Below are 22,135 nucleotides of genomic sequence, written 5' to 3' on the forward strand. Positions count from 1 at the left end.
AGACGCAGCATGGGTTCATAAAGGGCAGGTCGTGCCTAACTAATTTAGTGGAATTGTTTGAGGACATTAACAGTGCGGTAGATAACGGGGAGCCAATGGATGTGGTATATCTGGATTTCCAGAAAGCCTTTGACAAGGTGCCACACAAAAGGTTGCTGCATAAACTAAAGATGCATGGCATTAAGGGGAAAGTAGGAGCATGGATAGAGGATTGGTTAACTAACAGAAAGCAGAGAGTGGGGATAAATGGGTGTTTCTCTGGTTGGCAACCTGTAACTAGTGGGGTCCCTCAAGGATCAGTGTTGGGCCCGCAGTTGTTCACAATTTACATAGATGATTTGGAGTTGGGGACCAAGTGCAATGTGTCAAAGTTTGCAGACGACACTAAGCACGGTAGCCTTGTGGCTAGCACAATTGCTTCACAGCTCCAGGGTCCCAGGTTCGATTCCGGCTTGGGTCACTGTCTGTGCGGAGTCTGCACATCCTCCCCGTGTCTGCGTGGGTTTCCTCCGGGTGCTCCGGTTTCCTCCCGCAGTCCATAGATGTGGTTAGGTGGATTGGCCACGATAAATTACCCTTAGTGTCCAAAATTGCCCTTAGTGTTGGGTGGGGTTACTGGGTTATGGGGATAGGGTGGCGGTGTTGACCTTGGGTAGGGTGCTCTTTCCAAGAGCCGGTGCAGACTCAGTGGGCCGAATGGCCTCCTTCTGCACTGTAAATTCTATGAAATTCTATGAGTGTTAAAGCAAAAAGTGCAGAGGATACTGGAAGTCTGCAGAAGGATTGGGATAGGTTAGGTGAATGGGCTAGGGTCTGGCAGATGGAATTCAATGTTGCCAAGTGTGAGGCTATCCATTTTGGGAGGAATAACAGCAGAATGGATTATTATTTAAACGGTAAGATGTTAAAACATGCTGCTGTGCAGAGGGACCTGGGTGTGCTGGTGCACGAGTCGCAAAAAGTTGGTGTGCAGGTGCAGCAGGTGATTCAGAAGGCTAATCGAGTTTTGTCTTTCATCGCTAGAGGGCTGGAGTTCAAGACGAGGGAGGTTATGCTGCAATTGTATAAGGCGTTAGTGAGGCCACACCCGGAGTATCGTGTTCAGTTTTGGTCTCCTTACCCGAGAAAGGACCTACTGGCACTGGAGGGTGTGCAGAGGAGATTCACTAGGTTAATCCCAGAGCTGAAGGGGTTGGATTACGAGGAGAGGTTGAGTAGACTGGGACTGTACTCGGAATTTTGAAGGATGCAGGGGGGGGGGGGGGGGGATCTTATAGAAACATTATGAAGGGAATAGATAGGATAGATGCGGGCAGGTCGTTTCCACTGGCGGGTGAAAGCAGAACTAGGGGGCATAGCCTCAAAATAAGGGGAAGTAGATTAAGGATTTTGGAGGGGGTGCAAAGAGGAGAGGGGGGTGCAAAGAAGGGATTGCACCCCATTTGGGCCCCCCGAACCCTCCAGACGCCCCCCCACCTCAAATTGAGTGAAAGAGAGGGGGCAGGAGGAAAGAGAGCCATTGTGCAGAGCTGGGAGGCGGGGGGGCGGGGCCAGAAGGGGCGGGGTTTTTCGCAGCTGCCTGTCCATCACAGCCGGGCGGGCCCGCCCCCCTCCTCCCGGGCTGCCATTGGCGGGCCGTCGCCGTCAATCGTCCGCGTCACAATGGGGAAGCGGGCGGGACCGCCCCCAACCCCAGGCCCGTCCACCAATCAGAGCGCCGGGCCGGAGGGGCGGGCGGGCCGGACGTCAATCCAAGAGCGGGGGGGGGGAGGCGTCCAATCAGGAGCGGTGGGCGGGGCTGGAGGACCCAGGCTGAGCGCCCCTATTGGCCGGGCGGCCCGTCAATCTGATTTAGGTCGCCGGCCCCGCCCCCCTCCGTTAAAAAACACGGAGATAGAGGGGAAAAAAAAGGCGCGCGAGCCGCGGATTAAAATAAAAACCTCTCTGCCCCCCCCTCCCCACCATTACCTTTCTTGCCGATGACGTGATTATAAAGAGACGACGGCCAGCACCCTGCGTACGGTCCGCTTGCCGCCCTTGGGGGCCCCGCCAGCGACGTCCCTCTCTTCCTCCGGAGCCGCTCGCCCAGCCAGCCGCCAAAACGCTGAGTGGGATTGGGCCAAGTGCGCAGGCGCCGGCTCGGCGTGGGGGAGGGGCGGGGAGGGACGAGTGCGCATGCCCGGGTTGGGCGCGGCACGAGTGCGCATGCTCGGGTTGGGCGCGCCACGAGCGCGCATGCTCCGGGTTGGGCGCGGCACGAGTGCGCATGCTCGGGTTGGGCGCGGCACGAGCGCGCATGCTCGGGTTGGGCGCGGGGGGAGGGGCGGGGACGAGCGCGCATGCTCGGGTTGGGCGCGGGGGGGAGGGGTGGGGACGAGCGCGCATGCTCGGGTTGGGCGCGGGGGGAGGGGCGGGGACGAGCGCGCATGCTCGGGTTGGGCGCGGGGGGAGGGGTGGGGACGAGCGCGCATGCTCGGGTTGGGCGCGGGGGGAGGGTGGGGACGAGTGCGCATGCTCGGGTTGGGCGCGGGCGGGGGGAGGGGACGTGTTCCCATGCTCCAAACTAGCCAAGGGGGCGGGGCCAGAGCGCAGGCTTGCCGTCGTTTGGGGGGGCGCGCATGCTCGGTTTCGGCGGTAGGGGGAGGGTAAGGGAGAAGGGACAAGTGCGCATGCTCCAGGCTCGCGGAGCGTGGGCGGGGCTTGCCCAACGGCCGCCGCCCCTTTGAAACGATTGGACGGGGACGACTAAGGAGGGGGGGGGGGGGAGAGCGCCCAACCGCTCCGATTGGTGGCGGACCGCGGGGGGGGGGAGGAGCCGATCGGGGGAGGAGCCCGAGCGAGCAGGACGCCGATTGGACGGCGGGGCGCGGCCACGCCCCTGTCTCCCGCCCGCCAATCAGAGCGAAGGCGGGGGGGGGCGGGGCCTCGCCCCGCTATAAAAGGCCAGGCGGGGGCGGCCGAGCGACCTCTGCGTCGCCCGAGTCCGAAGGAGGAGGATCGCCCGCCGAGCGCCGCAGCTGCTGTTTCCCCCCCGCCCGCTGTTACCGCCGAGAACGTTACCTATCTCCCCCCCACCCCACACCCCGGGGTACATTCCAGCTAGCCAGGGAGACCACCCCCACCGGCAAGACGGCGCCCTCGTACGAAAGAGACATGGAGGTGAGAGCGGCCGCCGCCGCCATTTTGTGTGTGTGTCCCCCAGCACCCCGGGTGGCCGGGGGGGGCTCCCATTCACCCCTCCACCCCTCCTCACCTCCCACACCCGGCGGAGAGAGTGGGGAGGAGGGAGGGGGGCAGAAAACCCCGCGCCCGCCCCCGGCAATCGTCGAGTTTCTTCCCCCGGCGGCGGCGGCGGCGGCGGAGACAAAATGGCCGCCGGCCCCCCTCACTCGCGGTGACGCAATCGGCTCCCGCTCCCTCCCCCCGCCTCCCAGCGGAGTCTAACCCGGGGGGGGCGGGGAGCTGAGCGCGCCCCCCCTCCTCAGTCGTTGTTGTAGACCGCGTGGCGCCTTTTTTAAAGTGTTTTATTCGAGGTTGTGAGTGATGTGGGGATGGAGACAAAATGGCCGCCGGCCCCCCTCACTCGCGGTGACGCAATCGGCTCCCACTCCCTCCCCCCGCCTGGGAGCGGAGTCTAACCCGGGGGGGGGCGGGCAGTTAAACGCGCCCCCCCTCCTCAGTTGTTGTTGTAGACGGCGTGACGCCCGTTTAACGTGTTTTTATTCGAGGTTGTGAGTGAAATGTGGGGGGGGAAACAAAATGGCCGCCGGCCCCCCTCAGCCTGTGACGCGATCGGCTCCGACTCCTTTCCCTCGCTTTTTAGCGGAGTGTAACCCGGGGGGGCGGGGAGCTGAGCGCGCCCCCCCTCCTCAGTTGTTGTTGTAGACCGCGTGGCGCCTTTTTTAAAGTGTTTTATTCGAGGTTGTGAGTGAAATGTGGGGGGGGAAACAAAATGGCCGCCGGCCCCCCTCAGCCTGTGACGCGATCGGCTCCGACTCCCTCCCCCCGCCTCCCAGCGGAGTCTAACCCGGGGGGGGGCGGGGACGGGGAGCCGAGAGCGCCCCCCCGCCTCAGTTGTTGTTGTAGACCGCCTGGCGCCTTTTTTAAAGTGTTTTTATTCGAGGTTGTGTGTGTGATGTGGGGATGGAGACAAAATGGCCGCCGGTCGTCTTGCGGTGACGCGATCGGCTCCGGCTCCCTCCCCCCGCCTCCCAGCGGAGTCTAACCCGGGGGGGGCGGGGGCGGGGAGCCGAGCGCGTCTAGAGTTGTTGTTGTAGACCGCCTGGCGCCCGTTCCAAGCGTTTTATTCGGGGTGGTGAGTAGAATGGGGATGGAGACAAAATGGCCGCCGGCCTTGTGACGCAATCGGCTCCCTCTCTCTTCCCCCCCCCCCTCTGTGTGTGTGGACTCTAACCCGGGGGGGGGGGGGTTGTGACGGGTCTCGCCCCCCCCCCCCCGGGGATACATGTTTTTATTGGGGGTGTTGTTTAGTTTGTTTAATATCTGGAGGTCCTGACTGAGGTGGAGACAAAATGGCCGCCGGCGGTCCCGCCCCCTTTGTTCACCCCGGGGGGGGGGGGCTCAGTGTGCCGGATTGTGTGGGGGAGGGGCTCAGTGTGCCGGATTGTGTGGGGGGGGGGGGCTCAGTGTGCCGGATTGTGTGGGGGGGGGGGGGCTCAGTGTGCCGGATTGTGTGGGGGGGGGGGGGGGCTCAGTGTGCCGGATTGTGTGGGGGGGGGGCTCAGTGCGTGCTGGCGCCTCTCAAACTGTTTCATTGCTGTGTGACGTTTTTTTAATCTGTTAAAAAGGATGTAGTGGAGACAAAATGGCCGCCGTCCCCCCCCCCCCCCCATTTCGTGGTGGGGGCGAAGTGGCCGCTCTTTCTGGCCCCGTTCGTACGGACGCGCCGGGGGCTTCCGTAAACGTGTTCCTATCGAGGTTCACGGTGGGTGGACGGTGGGGGTAAAATGGCCGCTGGCGGGGCGGGCGGCCCCGTTCTGCTGGGGGGAGGGGGGGAGGCTTTGTTCTGCGGGAACAAGGAGCGGCCTCGTTCTCCCGTCTGACCCGCGGGCTCTCCTCGTCGTCCCGGAGCGGCCTCGTTCTCCCGCCTCTCGTTCTCCCGTCTGACCCGCGGGCTCTCCCCGTCGTCCCGGAGCGGCCTCGTTCTCCCGCCCCTCGTTCTCCCGTCTGACCCGCGGGCTCTCCCCGTCGGCCCGGAGCGGCCTCGTTCTCCCGCCCCTCGTTCTCCAGTCTGACCGCGGGCTCTCCTCGTCGTCCCTTCTCTCTGCCTCGCCCTGTTTATTCTCGCTTCCCGCCGCCCTGAGCTCCTCGCAGACGATGGCGCTGCACCTGGACGCGTGTCGCAGTTGAAATGCCATCTTTTTTTCTCTTTGTGTGTGTTTGGCGGGCAACTTGTGGCTTTTCCTGATATTTCGGTACATTTCTATTGGGGTGGAGGTAGATTATTTCATGAGGTCAATTTCTACCTCTTTCTAAGCCGATTCGATATATTCCCATTTTTGTTAAATTGACGCACGCTATTCGGGCCAGCGCATTTTTAAAAAATATATGTCAAAATTAATGTGGTCGATTGAGGTGCTCGCTGACGCATTTATCTGTGTTTTTCGATTTGGGCCGGGCGGATTGCTCGGGTTAATATTCCTGCTGCTGGATCTGCTCCCCTGTGGGAAAGGCAGCTGCTGGAATCTCCATGCCTCGCATGGCTGGCCCCTTTGTTCTCTCTCCGGAGGGAGAGCGAGCCGTGTGGGGGAGAATATTTCCTGCAGCTACGCCTCAGACTAGTAACATTTTATCAGCCGGCACGTGATTAATGCAGCAACTTGTTTACAGGAAATCGGGAGTGGATTTTTATGTTGCGCCATTTTGATTAGGCTTGGGGGCGAGGCCCGGGGATGAGGGGGAGAGGAACGCGCTCCTGTGCACAAAGGGATCAGGTGAGCTGCTCACCGGTGCGTAGATTTGTTTTGTGTGCTAACACTCTCCTCCTCGTTTCCCTTGGAGGACTCGCAGGAGCCTGAGCAACTCCGAAAACTCTTCATTGGCGGCTTGAGCTTTGAAACCACAGACGACAGTCTACGGAACCACTTTGAACAATGGGGCCGGCTGACAGATTGTGTGGTGAGTTCCTTTGTTTTTTGTTTTTGTTGCAGCGTTTCTGGTTTCACAATTTGTGCCGTTCTAACCCCAGTTCGTCTTTTCTTTTTAAATTCTGTTACTTGCAGGTGATGAGAGACCCAAATACGAAGCGTTCCAGGGGTTTTGGGTTTGTGACGTATTCCTGCGTCTCGGAGGTCGACAGCGCAATGACTGCCAGACCCCACAAGGTTGACGGTCGGGTTGTTGAGCCCAAGCGCGCAGTGTCAAGAGAGGTGGGTCTCCAGTTCCATCTGCATCTTTTTGTCCTGTGATATAAGCACTCAGTTTGGCATTCCTGGGTTGAAAACCCCCAGGGTAAGCTTTGTGCGAGGTAGATCCTTCAATTTATTCAGTGTCTTGCGTTAATTAGGACTCCACCAGACCTGGGGCACACCTAACCGTGAAGAAGATCTTTGTTGGTGGCATTAAAGAAGACACCGATGAACATCAACTCCGCGACTACTTTGAGAAGTTTGGCAAAATCGAAGTGATAGAAGTGATGACTGACCGACAGAGCGGGAAGAAGAGGGGGTTTGCCTTCATCACGTACGACGACCACGATGCCGTTGACAAGATTGTTGGTGAGCACGGTGTCCTTTGAGGGAGCGAGCACGGTGTCCTTTAAGGGGGCGGGGAGAGGAAGGCAATTGTGGGGGTGGTGCCATTTTTAAAACTCCTTTTCTTCGCCTTGTCTTTGCAGTTCAGAAATACCACACGGTCAATGGGCATAATTGCGAAGTGAGGAAGGCACTGTCCCGTGAGGAGATGCAGAACTCTGGCATGAACCAGCGAGGAGGTGAGCTTTGGAGTTGAGCCATTTGGAACCAGTGAAACCTGCAACTTTAGAAGTGTAATTGTGTGTAACTGTTTCTTCTGTTCTCTTTGCAGGGCGTGGGAGCTCTGGCAACTTCGGCCGAGGCAACTTTGGCAACTCTAGTGGAAACTTTGGAGGCCGTGGCGGCGGAAGTGGCAACTTCAACAGCCGAGGTGAGCCGGGTTACTGTGGTTATTGTGGAGCCAGGTGTTGAGGTGGGCGACACTGACTGACTTTCCCCCTTGTTGCAGGTGGCTTCGGAAGCAACTCGCGAGGCGGTGGTGGAGGAGGCGGTGGTAACTATGGAGGATGCGGAGATGGCTACAATGGATTTGGTGACAGTATGTATTGTGGGCTTTGGGCTGGGTGGTTAAGATGGTGCTGAATATGGGGCGATGTTCCTACCTCTTAAAATCCGTGTCTCCTTTCTCAGCAGGTGGTGGATATGGTGGTGGAGGCAGTGGTTATGGAGGTGGTGGCGGCAGAGGGGGCCCCGGCTACGGAGGCAGTCCAACATACGGCAACCAGGGTGGTGGTGGCGGCGGCGGCTATGGTGGTGGCGGAGGAGGCAGCAGTGCCTATGAGGGCTACAATGGTGGATTTGGCGGAGGTAAGTGACCAGTTTCACCCCAGCATTGCAGAGGAATATTGTGCACTTGAAGCCCACATGGGTAATACTCTGAACGCTTTTGTGTTCTGGATGCAGGCAACTTCGGCGGCGGCGGAGGCAACTACAACGACTTTGGCAACTATCCAAACCAGCAGTCATCTAACTACGGGCCCATGAAGGGAGGCGGCGGCGGTGGTGGAGGAGGCTATGGTGGTGGAAGAAACTCTGGCGGGCCGTATGCAAGTAAGGATTAGTTGTTTCGCGCGCACATACTCTCAGCGTAGTGACTTGGGCCGAGTGGGTTTCTGAGATTAACTGACTGCCTTGTCTTGCAGGTAATTATGGCGGCTCTGGGGGAGGAGGAGGATCCTTTAGTCGGAGGTTCTAACTTTTTCTGAAGCCAGGTGGGTTCTGGGTTGCAGCAGCGTGAGCGGTTTTTTTCAGTGGGTTTAGTCGCAGGAAGATTGGAGAGGGCGGGCTTGGGGTGGTTGGGTATCTATCTGGTGGGCTTAAATGGGGAGGAGTACAGGGGCAGGGAACGCGAGGCAAGATGAGCTTGAAAGATATATTTTGCACGTGTTCAGTAAGTTGGCAGCAGGAATGGTACAGGGTATCTTATGAAGGAGCAATTGCTCCTGACCATTTTGAGGATGAGTTGGGTGTTGACAGGAGGGGGAACGGCACTAATGACTGTATACCCCACCGCTAGACACGCTGCGGTACAGTAGTCAGTCTGGGCTCTGGTCTGGCAGTGTTTCTGCTGCCCACAGCCACACCCTGTACAGGTGTAATTTCTTTTTTTAGCGATGGGTTTGGCCAGTGGATTGCCTTGCCCTCCTCGGCAATGTTTCTTTTTTAAATTAGAAAATTAGAAAAAAAGAACATGTTTTGAGAGAGTGCACGGTATAATAATTTTATCCCATGTTGTTCAACAGGAATACAGTACTTAGCAGGCGAGGATGAGCCAGGAGATTGTGACAGGGAGACAGCAGGTTACTACAATACAAATCTCAGCCAAGCACAGGGCACAACTGCTACCGGAAGAGAAAGAAAAAAATGTCTTTTTTAGTCAGAAAAGTCAGTGTTTGAACTCATGAACTTTTGAAAGGAATAAAATTTAAACCCACATGCATGGATATCTGCGTAAGGACTGTAATTGATATTTTGATAAACTGTTGAACAGGTTATTTTATAGTTGTGACTATTCCCCCCCCTTTCCCCCTCCCCTCTGGAAGTGTAAGACGATGAACATTCCAGCCAGTTTTTATTAGACTTGTTTTTTTTTGTTGATTTCATTGCTCCAGCTTTTTAAGTGATATAAATGTATTAGTTGTGATCATGACTCGGAATAAAATACTTTCCATTTAATAGTCCTGCAGGTAGTCTGTCTTGTTTCGGGGTTGTAGTGTAAGATGTCACGCCAGTGTTGGAGGCTCTCCTCTTTTCCCCCCCCGCTCCCAACATGCGCACAACCAGTCGAGCTTGTCTTGGGTGTCCCGCCCCACCAGATTTTATATCTATTTGTATCTAGTGGGCGTTGACCCTGGCAGGTTGGGTGCACATCGGTGTACTCGAACTTCCAGGGTGCAACAATGCTCGTTCTCCGCCCTCCCTCTCACTTGTCCAAGAAGCAAGTGTTCTGTGTTCATGTTGAGTCCAAGGTGACGTTGAACAGAGGGGTTGCTACCCCCCTCTCCAATCCTACCCCTCTCTCCAATCCCTGACCCTGTGACTCCTCCCAGTGGTGTAAATTGACCAGGGAGGATGGGGGACAATTGAGAGCCCCTGCTGTCGCTCTACAGCTGATTTCCTCCCCCCACCACCACCGTATGTTGAAGGGCAGTGCTCGAGTCCAAGCTCTGTGCTGCCTCGGGGCCATCACGTGTTGGGTGGGCCCTTTTCCCGGGTAGCGGTGGGCGGGTGGTTGGGGTTTTTTGGCGAGTATAGCCAGGGCAGTGCGATGTTCCGTATCAACTGTAACTTCCCAATGCACCAGCCGGCCAGTGTGACTGCTATTTGGGCAACGTGGCAACAAAATCCCACCCTAAAATTGTTACCCAAAACTTGAAAACTGCTGCACGAAAAGCCTTGGAAGTTACAGTGCTCATGATTAGCGATAGAGCCGAAATAAGGATTGTAAAGTTTTCTTAGATTTGAGGTGCGTGCCAGTCTGCCTTCGCGCCTGTCCCGCTTTGGTGAGTTGGCGTGCAAGTGGCTGGGCCCGCACCTCTTTTTATATATGAAAGATATTTATATTTGACGTAACGTGGACAAAAAAGTTCTTTACGTTGTAGCAGTGAGGCAATGGACGATGACACAGGCAGCAGGAATCAGCTTGTGTAGTGAGGAGTTGCCCCACAGTCAAGCCGCCGAGGGGAAAATCCGGTGCCAGTGTTGTGCTTTTTTTTAAATAAAAAAAACCGTGGGGGCTTCCTCTTCACAACCCTGCCCGGCTTGTCCCCCCCAAAGAGAAGCTGAGAAAGAAAAGGAAGCACGTGTGCTAGAACCAGGCAGGACAACTGCAGATTTACCGCTACTACCAGCAGCAGCAGCAGCGGAGTTTATAGACTGTGAGCGAGCGTACGTCCACCTGGAACAGAAGGCCAGCTTATTCTCATAGACGCGTTCTTACTGGAGACTAGAGGTGCGAGCCAGGGTTACTCTATGCTCCGTGGGAGAGGCTAGCTTTTCAGGACTAGCTCAGCCGCAGAAAAAGGAAGCCTTGCGACTAGGACTAAGCAGGCAGGCAGAGAGAGTCACCGCCGCGGGCCAGGTAGAGGGCCAGGCCGTGCTTTCTCAATAGGTAAGGCTGCAATTTCGTACCTCATACATTTTTCCAGGATAATTTCGGGTCCGCCCGCTCGAGAAGGCAGCTTGCTTGTCGAGAGAACAGCGCCACGCCCCCGTGCCCTCTGACTCCTCCTCCTTGTGTTTGTAGGTGGCATCCTGTGAATGGGGGTGGGGCAAACAGGCATACTCCCCTCCTCCCCCCGGCCGGGACCGGTGAGAGTTTGACCAGCCCACTGTTCGACCATGCGTGCGTTTGCCCTCCTGCTGAGGTAAGTCTCAACAGCCCGGCGCTCCCCTGCTGCCTCAGACGCGCAGCTGAGTGGCGCAGGTTTGGGTTTTTACAGGGGAGAGGGGAGCGACCCGATTTTGGGGGGGGGGGGGGGGGCGGTCTCCGGGCTGTAGTATTGGGACTTGTCCCCACTGTTGACGTGTCTTGTGTTTCTCGTCCCTGCAGGTGGAGTGCGGACAGAGAATGGGATCAGTTGCCGTTAATGGTCCTGGATCATGTATCTCTCTCCTGTATAGAGAATGCGTTGAATACTGTTGTATTTATTTTGATTTCCTTCGCGTGGCTGTTGTGCAGCTGTCTCTGATGTACCGTGTAAATAAAATAAACCTTTTCACCCCCTGCACACAGTTTGTGGTAACTTTATTTGTATTGGCTATCCCCTGATCAGAATCCTCACACACACACACACACACTTGGTTGCCTAATCTGAAAAACCCTAACCCTGGCTCCTGCTTGGTATCAGACTTCCTGACCCCTGCGACTCTGTTCTGTCTGAGCGAACCTCCCCAGTACAGACTATCGCTGGATCAAACACCCCCCCCCCCCCCCCCCCCCCCCGGTGTAAACAAAGTGTTTGATCTTCTGCCAAGTCATTCAGCGCTCACTACTGCTAAATCGGCACTGCTCCCCCACCCGTGCTCTTTGAGGACATTAGCCTTTCTGGGGACAGGCCATTGAGTACGGTCTGGAGATTGTGGCAAATCTGACGTGATAATTACAACTCTACCCTCGACCTTGAACATAGTTAACGATCCAGCCTCTGCAAGTCGAGTTAATTCCAGAGATTCACTGGCCCTCTGTTCCACGCTGTAACCAATCACCGTTTGTCGATGTACCATTTCGCAAGGTTCTCTTGATTACGGTGTCTACTATGTCTCGGCTGCAGAAAAATATTTTGCACTACAGTACATGTGACAATAAATGAACTCAAATCAAACCCCTCTGAAACCCTCCTTTAACCCTTTAGTGTTGAGATTATACCCTATGATTCTGGACTACCACAAGGGGAAACCTGAGAAAATACCTCTTGTGCCCTCCACCCCAACCTCCTGAGAAAATACCTCTTGTGCCCTCCGCCCCAACCTCCTGAGAAAATACCTCGTGCCCTCCGCCCCAACCTCCTGAGAAAAGACCTCTTGTGCCCTCCGCCCCAACCTCCTGAGAAAATACCTCGTGCCCTCCGCCCCAACCTCCTGAGAAAAGACCTCTTGTGCCCTCCAAGTCAGCTTCTGAGTTTTTTTAACAAACTGGTCCAGCCCCATTCAATTCGCCTGCGTGTTTGTGCACCCTCTTCTGTGACCTACAGTCCTCGCTGTCTTCACCGACAAACTCTGCCCATCTCTAATCTCTTCCCGATCTGATCTCCAGTCCTGACCATCATCTCCTAATCCCATTACCTCCTCCAACCCGGACAGCACTCCCCTACCACTGTAACATCCCCGACGGCCCCCCCCAGCTTTGTTACCCCACAACCCTCCAACTCTAACCCTTTAAGTCTCTTTTCAAGGGCTGGTGTAGACTCGATGGGCCAAATGGCGGCCGCCTGCACTAAATTCTACCATCACCTACAGCCCTTCCGGTCTCCAGCCCATCCTTCCTGTTCCTGTATCTGCCAGCCCCTACAAGGCTCCCTCTCTCCAACCACCCTCTGCCCTCATCCAATTTCAGCTTCTTGCGCACTGTCCCATGCATTTTGCCGGGGGGGGGGGTTCAAAATGGCTGAAGCACCAAAACATTGTCATCCACGTTAACCATGTGGCCTTTTGATACTCTGCATTTGACCAGGTGCTGTGTAAATGCGGTTTATTAGAGCTGGGGGTCACCTGGAGTGCAATTGTAAGTTTCGCGCGGGGGCGAAATATCAGTTTCCCTCCCGCCCACCCCCCTCATGGTTCAGAGGTCAGCGAAAAAACAATACAATTGAGTGCAAGAAATATATTTAATATAAAAACATATATATATATATATATATAATGGCTGATCTCCAGTGTTGACGCTCTAGTGCTACACGCGTGCCAGTCCGTTCGATGGGCGATAAGGGTGGGCTTTATTAACCTGAGAGTGACACGCAAAGTGTCACTAAACAGTGTGACATGGTGTGGTTTGTACTGAGGGAGCGCCACACTGACTGAGTTAGTGCGGTGTAACAGCCGCATGGAGGGAGCAGGGTCAGTGCAGAGGGAGCGCCGCACTGTTGATGGGGGGGGGGGGGGATCTGTCAGTGCTGAGAGTACTGCGCTGTCAGACGGTCGGTGGATGGAGTGTTGCACTGTCGGAGGGTCGGTGCTCGAGCGATATACTGCTGGAGGATCAGTAATGAGGGAGCGGCGCACTGGGAGCGTCAGTGCTGAAGGAGGGTCAGTGCTGAGGGAGCACCGCACTGGGAGGGTCAGTGCTGAGGGAGCGCCGCACTGTGAGAGGGTCGGTGCTGAGGGAGCACCGCACTGTGGGAGGGTCGGTGCTGAGGGAGCGCCGCACTGTGGGAGGGTCAGTGCTGAGGGAGCTCCGCACTGGGAGGGTCAGTGCTGAGGGAGCTCCGCACTGTGGGAGGCTCGGTGCTGAGGGAGCTCCGCACTGTGGGAGGGTCGGTGCTGAGGGATCGCCGCACTGTGGGAGGGTCAGTGCTGAGGGAGCGCCGCACTGTGGGAGGGTCGGTGCTGAGGGAGCGCCGCACTGTGGGAGGGTCGGTGCTGAGGGAGCGCCGCACTGTGGGAGGGTCAGTGCTGAGGGAGCTCCGCACTGTGGGAGGGTCGGTGCTGAGGGAGCGCCGCACTGTGGGAGGGTCAGTGCTGAGGGAGCTCCGCACTGTGGGAGGGTCAGTGCTGAGGGAGCTCCGCACTGTGGGAGGGTCGGTGCTGAGGGAGCTCCGCACTGTGGGAGGGTCAATGCTGAGGGAGCTCCGCACTGTGGGAGGGTCAGTGCTGAGGGAGTGCTGCCAATCGAACACGCAATCACCCTCCCTCGCCCGAACCGCCTTGGACTGTTGTCAGCCGAACATTAAAATAAATACGCCACCCCCCCACTTTGCGGCCGGGGGGAAGGGGAGGCCTCAGTCGTCACCCTCCCTGCCCCCCGCCCCGCACGGCTCCAGGTACACCCCCCCGTCGGGGGTCTGCCGCAGTGAGAACTCGTCGGGGGAGTAAGGGCGGTCCTGGGGGTCCCGTAAGGCCGCGAAGACCTGGCGGGCCAGCTCCGCCACCCTCCTCTCGGCCTGCCGCAGCTGCCGGCCCACCTCCTCCCGCTCGCCCGCCAGCCGCTGCCGCTCGGCCCGCAGCCCGCCCAGCTCCCCCTCCAGCCGGGCGACGTTCTCCAGCTTGCGCTGCCGGCAGTTCTGGGCCGCCACCTTGTTCTTGCCCCGGCGGCGGATGTCGCGGGCCAGCGCCAGCTGCTGCTCGCTCAGCCGGTGCCGGCTGACCAGCTCGTTGAAGTCGTCGACGGGCAGGTTGACGATGGCCTCGGTGGCCAGGGGTATCCTCAGGGCCTGCGCTCGACGGGCGTCCCGGGTCGAGCTCTCCCTCTTCCCCCGTGGGCCGCCGAGCCCGCCCGGGGCCGGCGGCGGGCCGAGCAGGGGAGCCGGCATCCCTGGCCCCGCACCGCCGCACCCCCAGCCCTGGGGCTCGCTCCACCCGTAGCCCTCGGAGCCGCCGGCGTTGGGGCTGGAGTCCAGCGAGAGGCCTGAGTCGCTGCCCAGGTCCTCCCGCGACTTGTAGTACGCTGGCCCGGGCGCCTCTGGCAACGAAAGGCAGCAGCTCTCGAAAACGGCCCCTCCCGCGCCCAGCGGGCAGCTCTGCGGTCCGCCATATGGCGTGGCGTAGCCCCCCGGCGCGAGGGCTATACTGTGGCCATTCCAAGCCTGAGCAGGTCCTGGGAGACAGTAGGGGTCCAGAGGTGGAGGGTAAGGGGGGCCGCTGTACATCGTGGGGTCCGCAGTTATATCGCCGTCCGTGACCAGACCCTGTGACAGAGAGAGAGAGAAATAGGGAGTACGTGACCGACAGAGTGAGAAACACAGAGTGGGGCGTGAGAGACGGGTTAAAATAATACTCTCCCCGCTTGATTTGATCTTAACCTACAGCGCCAGGGTCCCAGGTTCGATTCCCCGCTTGAGTCACTGTCTGTGCGGAGTCTGCACGTTCTCCCCGTGTCTGCGTGGGTCTCCTCCGGGTGCTCCGGTTCCATCCCACAGTCCAAAGACGTGCAGGTTTAAGGTGGATTGGCCGCGTGCTAAGTTGCCCCTTTGTGCCCAAAAAAGGTTATGGGGACACGGTGGAAGTGAGGGTTTAAGTGGGTCAGTGCAGACTCGATGGGCCGAATGGCCTCCTTCTCCACTGTACGTTCTATGCTCTGTGAGACAATACCGCTCTTGCCGGGGTGTGTGTTTAAGCGTGTCAACGTCTGCGTGTCAGTGCGTGTAAGTATGTGTGTGTGCGCAAGAGGGTGTTTGTGCCTGAGAGTGAGCGTGTCTGCGAGCGTGTGTGTGTGTGTGTAGGTGTGAGTGTGTTCGTGTGTGAATTGAGTGTGTGTCTGTGAATCTGTATCTAACCCCATGCTATACCTGCACAGGGACAGGCCCTTCGGCCCTCCAAGCCCGTGCCGACCACGCTGCCCGACTAAACTACAATCTTCTACACTTCCTGGGTCCGTATCCCTCTATCCCTGATTAGGGATAGTCAGCACGGATTTGTGAGGGGTAGGTCTTGCCTTACAAATCTTATTGAATTCTTTGAGGAGGTGACCAAGCATGTGGATGAAGGTAAAGCAGTGGATGTAGTGTACATGGATTTTAGTAAGGCATTTGATAAAGTTCCCCATGGTAGGCTTATGCAGAAAGTAAGGAGGCATGGGATAGTGGGAAATTTGGCCAGTTGGATAACGAACTGGCTAACCGATAGAAGTCAGAGAGTGGTGGTGGATGGCAAATATTCAGCCTGGATCCCAGTTACCAGTGGCGTACCGCAGGGATCAGTTCTGGGTCCTCTGCTGTTTGTGATTTTCATTAAAGACTTGGATGAGGGAGTTGAAGGGTGGGTCAGTAAATTTGCAGACGATACGAAGATTGGTGGAGTTGTGGATAGTGAGGAGGGCTGTTGTCGGCTGCAAAGAGACATAGATAGGATGCAGAGCTGGGCTGAGAAGTGGCAGATGGAGTTTAACCCTGAAAAGTGTGAGGTTGTCCATTTTGGAAGGACAAATATGAATGCGGAATACAGGGTTAACGGTAGAGTTCTTGGCAATGTGGAGGAGCAGAGAGATCTTGGGGTCTATGTTCATACATCTTTGAAAGGTGCCACTCAAGTGGATAGAGCTGTGAAGAAGGCCTATGGTGTGCTCGCGTTCATTAACAGAGGGATTGAATTTAAGAGCCGTGAGGCGATGATGCAGCTGTACAAAACTTTGGTACGGCCACATTTGGAGTTCTGTGTACAGTTCTGGTCGCCTCATTTTAGGAAGGATGTGGAAGCTTTGGAAAAGGTGCAAAGAAGATTTACCAGGATGTTGCCTGGAATGGAGAGTAGGTCTTACGAGGAAAGGTTGAGGGTGCTAGGCCTTTTCTCATTAGAACGGAGAAGGATGAGGGGCGACTTGATAGAGGTTTATAAGATGATCAGGGGAATAGATAGAGTAGACAGTCAGAGACTTTTTCCCCGGGTGGAACACACCATTACAAGGAGACATAAATTTAAGGTGAAAGGTGGAAGATATAGGAGGGATATCAGAGGTAGGTTCTTTACCCAGAGAGTACTGGGGGCATGGAATGCACTGCCTGGGGGAGTAGCTGAGCCGGAAACATTAGGGACCTTCAAGCAGCTATTGGATAGGTACATGGATTACAGTTAAATGATATAGTGTAGATTTATTTGTTCTTAAGGGCAGCACGGTAGCATTGTGGATAGCACAATTGCTTCACAGCTCCAGGGTCCCAGGTTCGATTTCCGGCTTGGGTCACTGTCTGTGCGGAGTCTGCACGTCCTCCCCGTGTCTGCGTGGGTTTCCTCCGGGTGCTCCGGTTTCCTCCCACAGTCCAAAGATGTGCAGGTTAGGTGGATTGGCCAATGATAAATTGCCCTTAATGTCCAAATTGCCCTTAGTGTCCAAAATTGCCCTTGGTGTTGGGTGGAGGTGTTGACCTTGGGTAGGGTGCTCTTTCCAGGAGCCGGTGCAGACTCAAAGGGCCGAATGGCCTCCTTCTGCACTGTAAATTCAATGATAATCTATGATTAATCTAGGACAAAGGTTCGGCACAACATCGTGGGCCGAAGGGCCTGTTCTGTGCTGTATTTTCTATGTTCTATTCCCATCCTATTCATGTATTGGTCTAGATGCTCCTCAAATGCCGCTATCGTACCTGCTCCCATCCCCTCGCCGGGCAGCGAGTTCCATATATTTACCACCCTCTGTATAAAAAAACCTGCCTCGCGCATCTGTTCCAAACTTTTCCCTTCGCCCTTTAAACCTACGTCCCCTAGTACCCTGGGAAACGACATCCGACTATCGTGCTCGTGTGAACACCTATCGGTGTGCGTCAGAGCATGTGTGAGAGGGCGGGTGTGAGTCTTTCTCAATGTGAGTGCCTTGAGTGTGTGTGTAAGCATGCCGAGTGTGAGTCTTGAGTGTAAGCGTGTCAAGTGTGTTTGTGAATGAGTGTGTTTGTGTATGTGTCTGGCGTTGAGTGTGTCGAGTGCGAATGTGTGTCTGAGTGTGTATGTAAGTGTCGAGTGTATGTGTGAATGAGTGTTTGCGTGAGTGTGTGTGTGTGTGTGAATGAATGTCAGTGTCTGCGTGAATGTGTGTGCCTGTGCCGACTGCGATCTGCAAATTGGGGATTTCTCCCCAGGATCTGGGGGGGGGGGGGGGGGGGGGGGGGGAGAGAAGGTCCCTGGGACATGTCATGAAGGCAGGATTAACACCAGCACTCAACGGCGCCCCAACACGCCCCCCCCTGCACTCCTCCCGATCCTTCTGACACACATCTGCATGTCTCGATAAGGTCCATGCCGAAGGGGGCTCACAGGAAACATCACAGGCTATCTCACCACACACACATTGTGGCAGTTTTCACGAAGATTAAAGAACATATTTTCCAACATGTGCCTCCGAACCGTTTATTCGAGAAACGTAAGCTCGTTCTGCACTGTCCCCAGCAAACACTCCCAGGACAGGTACAGCACGGGGTTAGATACAGAGTAAAGCTCCCACTACACTGTCCCCATCAAACACTCCCGGGACAGGTACAGCACGGGGTTAGATACAGAGTAAAGCTCCCTCCGCACTGTCCCCATCAAACACTCCCAGGACAGGTACAGCACTGGGTTAGATACAGAGTAAAGCTCCCTCTGCACTGTCCCCATCAAACACTCCCAGGACAGGTACAGCACGGGGTTAGATACAGAGTAAAGCTCCCTCTACACTGTCCCCATCAAACACTCCCAGGACAGGTACAGCACGGGGTTAGATACAGAGTAAAGCTCCCTCTACATTGTCCCCATCAAACACTCCCAGGACAGGTACAGCACGGGGTTAGATACAGAGTAAAGCTCCCTCTACACTGTCCCCATCAAACACTCCCAGGACAGGTACAGCACGGGGTTAGATACAGAGTGAAGCTCCCTCTACACTGTCCCCATCAAACACTCCCAGGACAGGTACAGCACGGGGTTAGATACAGAGTAAAGCTCCCTCTACACTGTCCCCATCAAACCCTCCCAGGACAGGTACAGCACGGGGTTAGATACAGAGTAAAGCTTCGTCTACACTGTCCCCATCAAACACTCCCAGGACAGATACAGCACGGGGTTAGATACAGAGTAAAGCTCCCTCTACACTGTCCCCATCAAACACTCCCAGGACAGGTACAGCACGGGGTTAGATACAGAGTAAAGCTCCCTCTACACTGTCCCCATCAAACACTCCCAGGACTGGTACACCACGGGGTTAGATACAGAGTAAAGCTCCCTCGACACTGTCCCCATCAAACACTCCCAGGACAGATACAGCACGGGGTTAGATACAGGGTAAAGCTCCCTCCACACTCCTCATCAAACACTCCCAGGACAGGTACAGCACGGGGTTAGATACAGAGTAAAGCTCCCAATACACTGTCCCCATCAAACCCTCCCAGGACAGGTACAGCACGGGGTTAGATACAGAGTAAAGCTTCGTCTACACTGTCCCCATCAAACACTCCCAGGACAGATACAGCACGGGGTTAGATACAGAGTAAAGCTCCCTCTACACTGTCCCCATCAAACACTCCCAGGACAGGTACAGCACGGGGTTAGATACAGAGTAAAGCTCCCTCTACACTGTCCCCATCAAACACTCCCAGGACTGGTACACCACGGGGTTAGATACAGAGTAAAGCTCCCTCGACACTGTCCCCATCAAACACTCCCAGGACAGATACAGCACGGGGTTAGATACAGGGTAAAGCTCCCTCCACACTCCTCATCAAACACTCCCAGGACAGGTACAGCACGGGGTTAGATACAGAGTAAAGCTCCCAATACACTGTCCCCATCAACACTCCCAGGACAGGTACAGCACGGGGTTAGATACAGAGTAAAGCTCCCTCTACACTGTCCCCATCAATACTCCCAGGACAGGTACAGCACGGGGTTAGATACAGAGTAAAGCTCCCAATACACTGTCCCCATCAACACTCCCAGGACAGGTACAGCACGGGGTTAGATACAGAGTAAAGCTCCCTCTACACTGTCCCCATCAATACTCCCAGGACAGGTACAGCACGGGGTTAGATACAGAGTAAAGCTCCCTCTACACTGTCCCCCATCAAACACTCCCAGGACAGGTACAGCACGGGGTTAGATACGGAGTAAAGCTCCCTCTACACTGTCCCCATCAAACACTCCCAGGACAGGTACAGCACGGGGTTAGATGCAGAGTAAAGCTCCCTCTACACTGTCCCCATCAAACACTCCCAGGACAGGTACAGCGCGGGGTTAGATACGGAGTAAAGCTCCCTCTACACTGTCCCCATCAAACACTCCGAGGACAGGTACAGCACGGGGTTAGATACAGAGTAAAGCTCCCTCTACACTGTCCCCATCAAACACTCCCAGGACAGGTACAGCACAGGGTTAGATACAGAGTAAAGCTCCCTCTACACTGTCCCCATCAAACACTCCCAGGACAGGTACAGCACGGCGTTAGATACAGAGTAAAGCTCCCTCTTCACTGTCCCCATCAAACACTCCCAGGACAGGTACAGCACGGGGTTAGATACAGAGTAAAGCTCCCTCTACACTGTCCCCATCAAACACTCCCAGGACAGGTACAGCACGGGTTTAGACACAGAGTAAAGCTCCCTCTGCACTGTCCCCATCAAATACTCCCAGGACAGGTACAGCACGGGGTTAGATACAGAGCAAAGCTCCCTCTGCACTGTCCCCATCAAACACTCCCAGGACAGGTACAGCACGGGGTTAGATACAGAGTAAAGCTCCCTCTGCACTGTCCCCATCAAATACTCCCAGGACAGGTACAGCACGGGGTTGGATAGAGAGTAAAGCTCCCTCTGCACTGTCCCCATCAAATCCTCCCAGGACAGGTACAGCACGGGGTTAGATACAGAGTAAAGCTCCCTCTATACTGTCCCCATCAAACACTCCCAGGACAGGTACAGCACGGGGTTAGATACAGAGTAAAGCTCCCTCTACACTGTCCCCATCAAACACTCCCAGGACAGGTACAGCACGGGGTTAGATACAGAGTAAAGCTCCCTCTACACTGTCCCCATCAAAGACTCCCGGGACAGGTACAGCGCGGGGTTAGATACAGAGTAAAGCTCCCTCTACACTGTCCCCATCAAACACTCCCAGGACAGGTACATCACGGGGTTAGATACAGAGTAAAGCTCCCTCTACACTGTCCCCATCAAACACTCCCAGGACAGGTACAGCACGGGGTTAGATACAGAGTAAATCTCCCTCTACACTGCCCCCATCAAACACTCCCGGGACAGGTACAGCGCGGGGTTGGATACAGAGTAAAGCTCCCTCTACACTGTCCCCATCAAACACTCCCAGGACAGGTAAAGCACGGGGTTAGATACAGAGTAAAGCTCCCTCTACACTGTCCCCATCAAACACTCCCAGGACAGGTACAGCGCGGGGTTAGATACAGAGTAAAGCTCCCTCTACACTGTCCCCATCAAACACTCCCAGGACAGGTACAGTGCGGGGTTAGATACAGAGTAAAGCTCCCTCTACACTGTCCCAATCAAACACTCCCAGGACAGGTACAGCACGGGGTTAGATACAGAGTGAAGCTCCCTCTACACTGTCCCCATCAAACACTCCCAGGACAGGTACAGCACGGGGCTGGATACAGAGTAAAGCTCCCTCTACACTGTCCCCATCAAACCCTCCCAGGACAGGTACAGCACGGGGTTAGATACAGAGTAAAGCTTCGTCTACACTGTCCCCATCAAACACTCCCAGGACAGATACAGCACGGGGTTAGATACAGAGTAAAGCTCCCTCTACACTGTCCCCATCAAACACTCCCAGGACAGGTACAGCACGGGGTTAGATACAGAGTAAAGCTCCCTCTACACTGTCCCCATCAAACACTCCCAGGACTGGTACACCACGGGGTTAGATACAGAGTAAAGCTCCCTCGACACTGTCCCCATCAAACACTCCCAGGACAGATACAGCACGGGGTTAGATACAGGGTAAAGCTCCCTCCACACTCCTCATCAAACACTCCCAGGACAGGTACAGCACGGGGTTAGATACAGAGTAAAGCTCCCTCTACACTGTCCCCATCAAACACTCCCAGGACAGGTACAGCACGGGGTTAGATACAGAGTAAAGCTCCCTCTACACTGTCCCCATCAACACTCCCAGGACAGGTACAGCACGGGGTTAGATACAGAGTAAAGCTCCCTCTACACTGTCCCCATCAAACACTCCCAGGACAGGTACAGCACGGGGTTAGATACAGAGTAAAGCTCCCTCTACACTGTCCCCATCAAACACTCCCAGGACAGGTACAGCACGGGGTTAGATACAGAGCAAAGCTCCCTCTGCACTGTCCCCATCAAACACTCCCAGGACAGGTACAGCACGGGGTTAGATACAGAGTAAAGCTCCCTCTGCACTGTCCCCATCAAATACTCCCAGGACAGGTACAGCACGGGGTTGGATAGAGAGTAAAGCTCCCTCTGCACTGTCCCCATCAAATACTCCCAGGACAGGTACAGCACGGGGTTAGATACAGAGTAAAGCTCCCTCTATACTGTCCCCATCAAACACTCCCAGGACAGGTACAGCACGGGGTTAGATACAGAGTAAAGCTCCCTCTACACTGTCCCCATCAAACACTCCCAGGACAGGTACAGCACGGGGTTAGATACAGAGTAAAGCTCCCTCTACACTGCCCCCATCAAACACTCCCGGGACAGGTACAGCGCGGGGTTAGATACAGAGTAAAGCTCCCTCTACACTGTCCC

The 22,135-nt window shown here is 55.7% G+C and overlaps 2 protein-coding genes and 1 long non-coding RNA gene across 5 annotated transcripts in view; 2 read left to right on the forward strand and 1 right to left on the reverse strand.

Annotated features, from left to right (window-relative positions):
* The first annotated feature begins 2,980 nt into the window (after positions 1–2,980).
* On the forward strand, positions 2,981–8,948 carry hnrnpa1a (heterogeneous nuclear ribonucleoprotein A1a). 3 transcript variants are annotated; one of them, XM_072493733.1, is made up of 11 exons: positions 2,981–3,159; positions 6,022–6,138; positions 6,243–6,389; positions 6,527–6,737; positions 6,857–6,952; positions 7,045–7,143; positions 7,222–7,311; positions 7,404–7,580; positions 7,677–7,823; positions 7,916–7,984; positions 8,516–8,948. In XM_072493733.1, the coding sequence occupies exons 1-10, from the start codon at positions 3,154–3,156 to the stop codon at positions 7,966–7,968; spliced, it is 1,143 nt and encodes a 380-aa protein (XP_072349834.1). In that variant the 5' UTR covers positions 2,981–3,153; the 3' UTR covers positions 7,969–7,984; positions 8,516–8,948. The 3 variants fall into 3 exon arrangements, with proteins under 3 accessions (XP_072349834.1, XP_072349832.1, XP_072349833.1); XM_072493731.1 differs by lacking the exon at positions 7,916–7,984 and having other exon boundaries at positions 8,516–8,716; XM_072493732.1 differs by lacking the exon at positions 7,916–7,984 and having other exon boundaries at positions 6,031–6,138; positions 8,516–8,716.
* Positions 8,949–10,484: 1,536 nt separating this feature from the next.
* LOC140405391 (uncharacterized) lies at positions 10,485–11,002 on the forward strand. The gene is made up of 2 exons (XR_011938605.1): positions 10,485–10,639; positions 10,825–11,002. It is a non-coding gene; the product is annotated as an uncharacterized lncRNA (long non-coding RNA).
* Positions 11,003–12,579: 1,577 nt separating this feature from the next.
* Positions 12,580–22,135, reverse strand: part of LOC140405410 (transcription factor NF-E2 45 kDa subunit-like) — a 35,413-nt gene continuing 25,857 nt past the window's right edge. Inside the window, exon 4 of the mRNA XM_072493777.1 lies at positions 12,580–14,614. Within this exon, the coding sequence (XP_072349878.1) occupies positions 13,709–14,614 (906 nt within the window). The 3' untranslated portion in view covers positions 12,580–13,708. The remainder of the gene's footprint in view (positions 14,615–22,135) is intronic.

This window comes from Scyliorhinus torazame, chromosome X (genome assembly GCF_047496885.1).
Source record: "Scyliorhinus torazame isolate Kashiwa2021f chromosome X, sScyTor2.1, whole genome shotgun sequence".
Lineage (NCBI taxonomy): Eukaryota > Metazoa > Chordata > Chondrichthyes > Carcharhiniformes > Scyliorhinidae > Scyliorhinus > Scyliorhinus torazame.

Excerpts from the sequence above, each read along its gene's own strand:
- hnrnpa1a (XM_072493731.1), top strand. Across the intron at positions 6,139-6,242 it reads GCCGGCTGACAGATTGTGTG|GTGATGAGAGACCCAAATAC; the intron begins GTGAGTTCCTTT and ends TGTTACTTGCAG. Across the intron at positions 6,738-6,856 it reads TGCCGTTGACAAGATTGTTG|TTCAGAAATACCACACGGTC; the intron begins GTGAGCACGGTG and ends TTGTCTTTGCAG.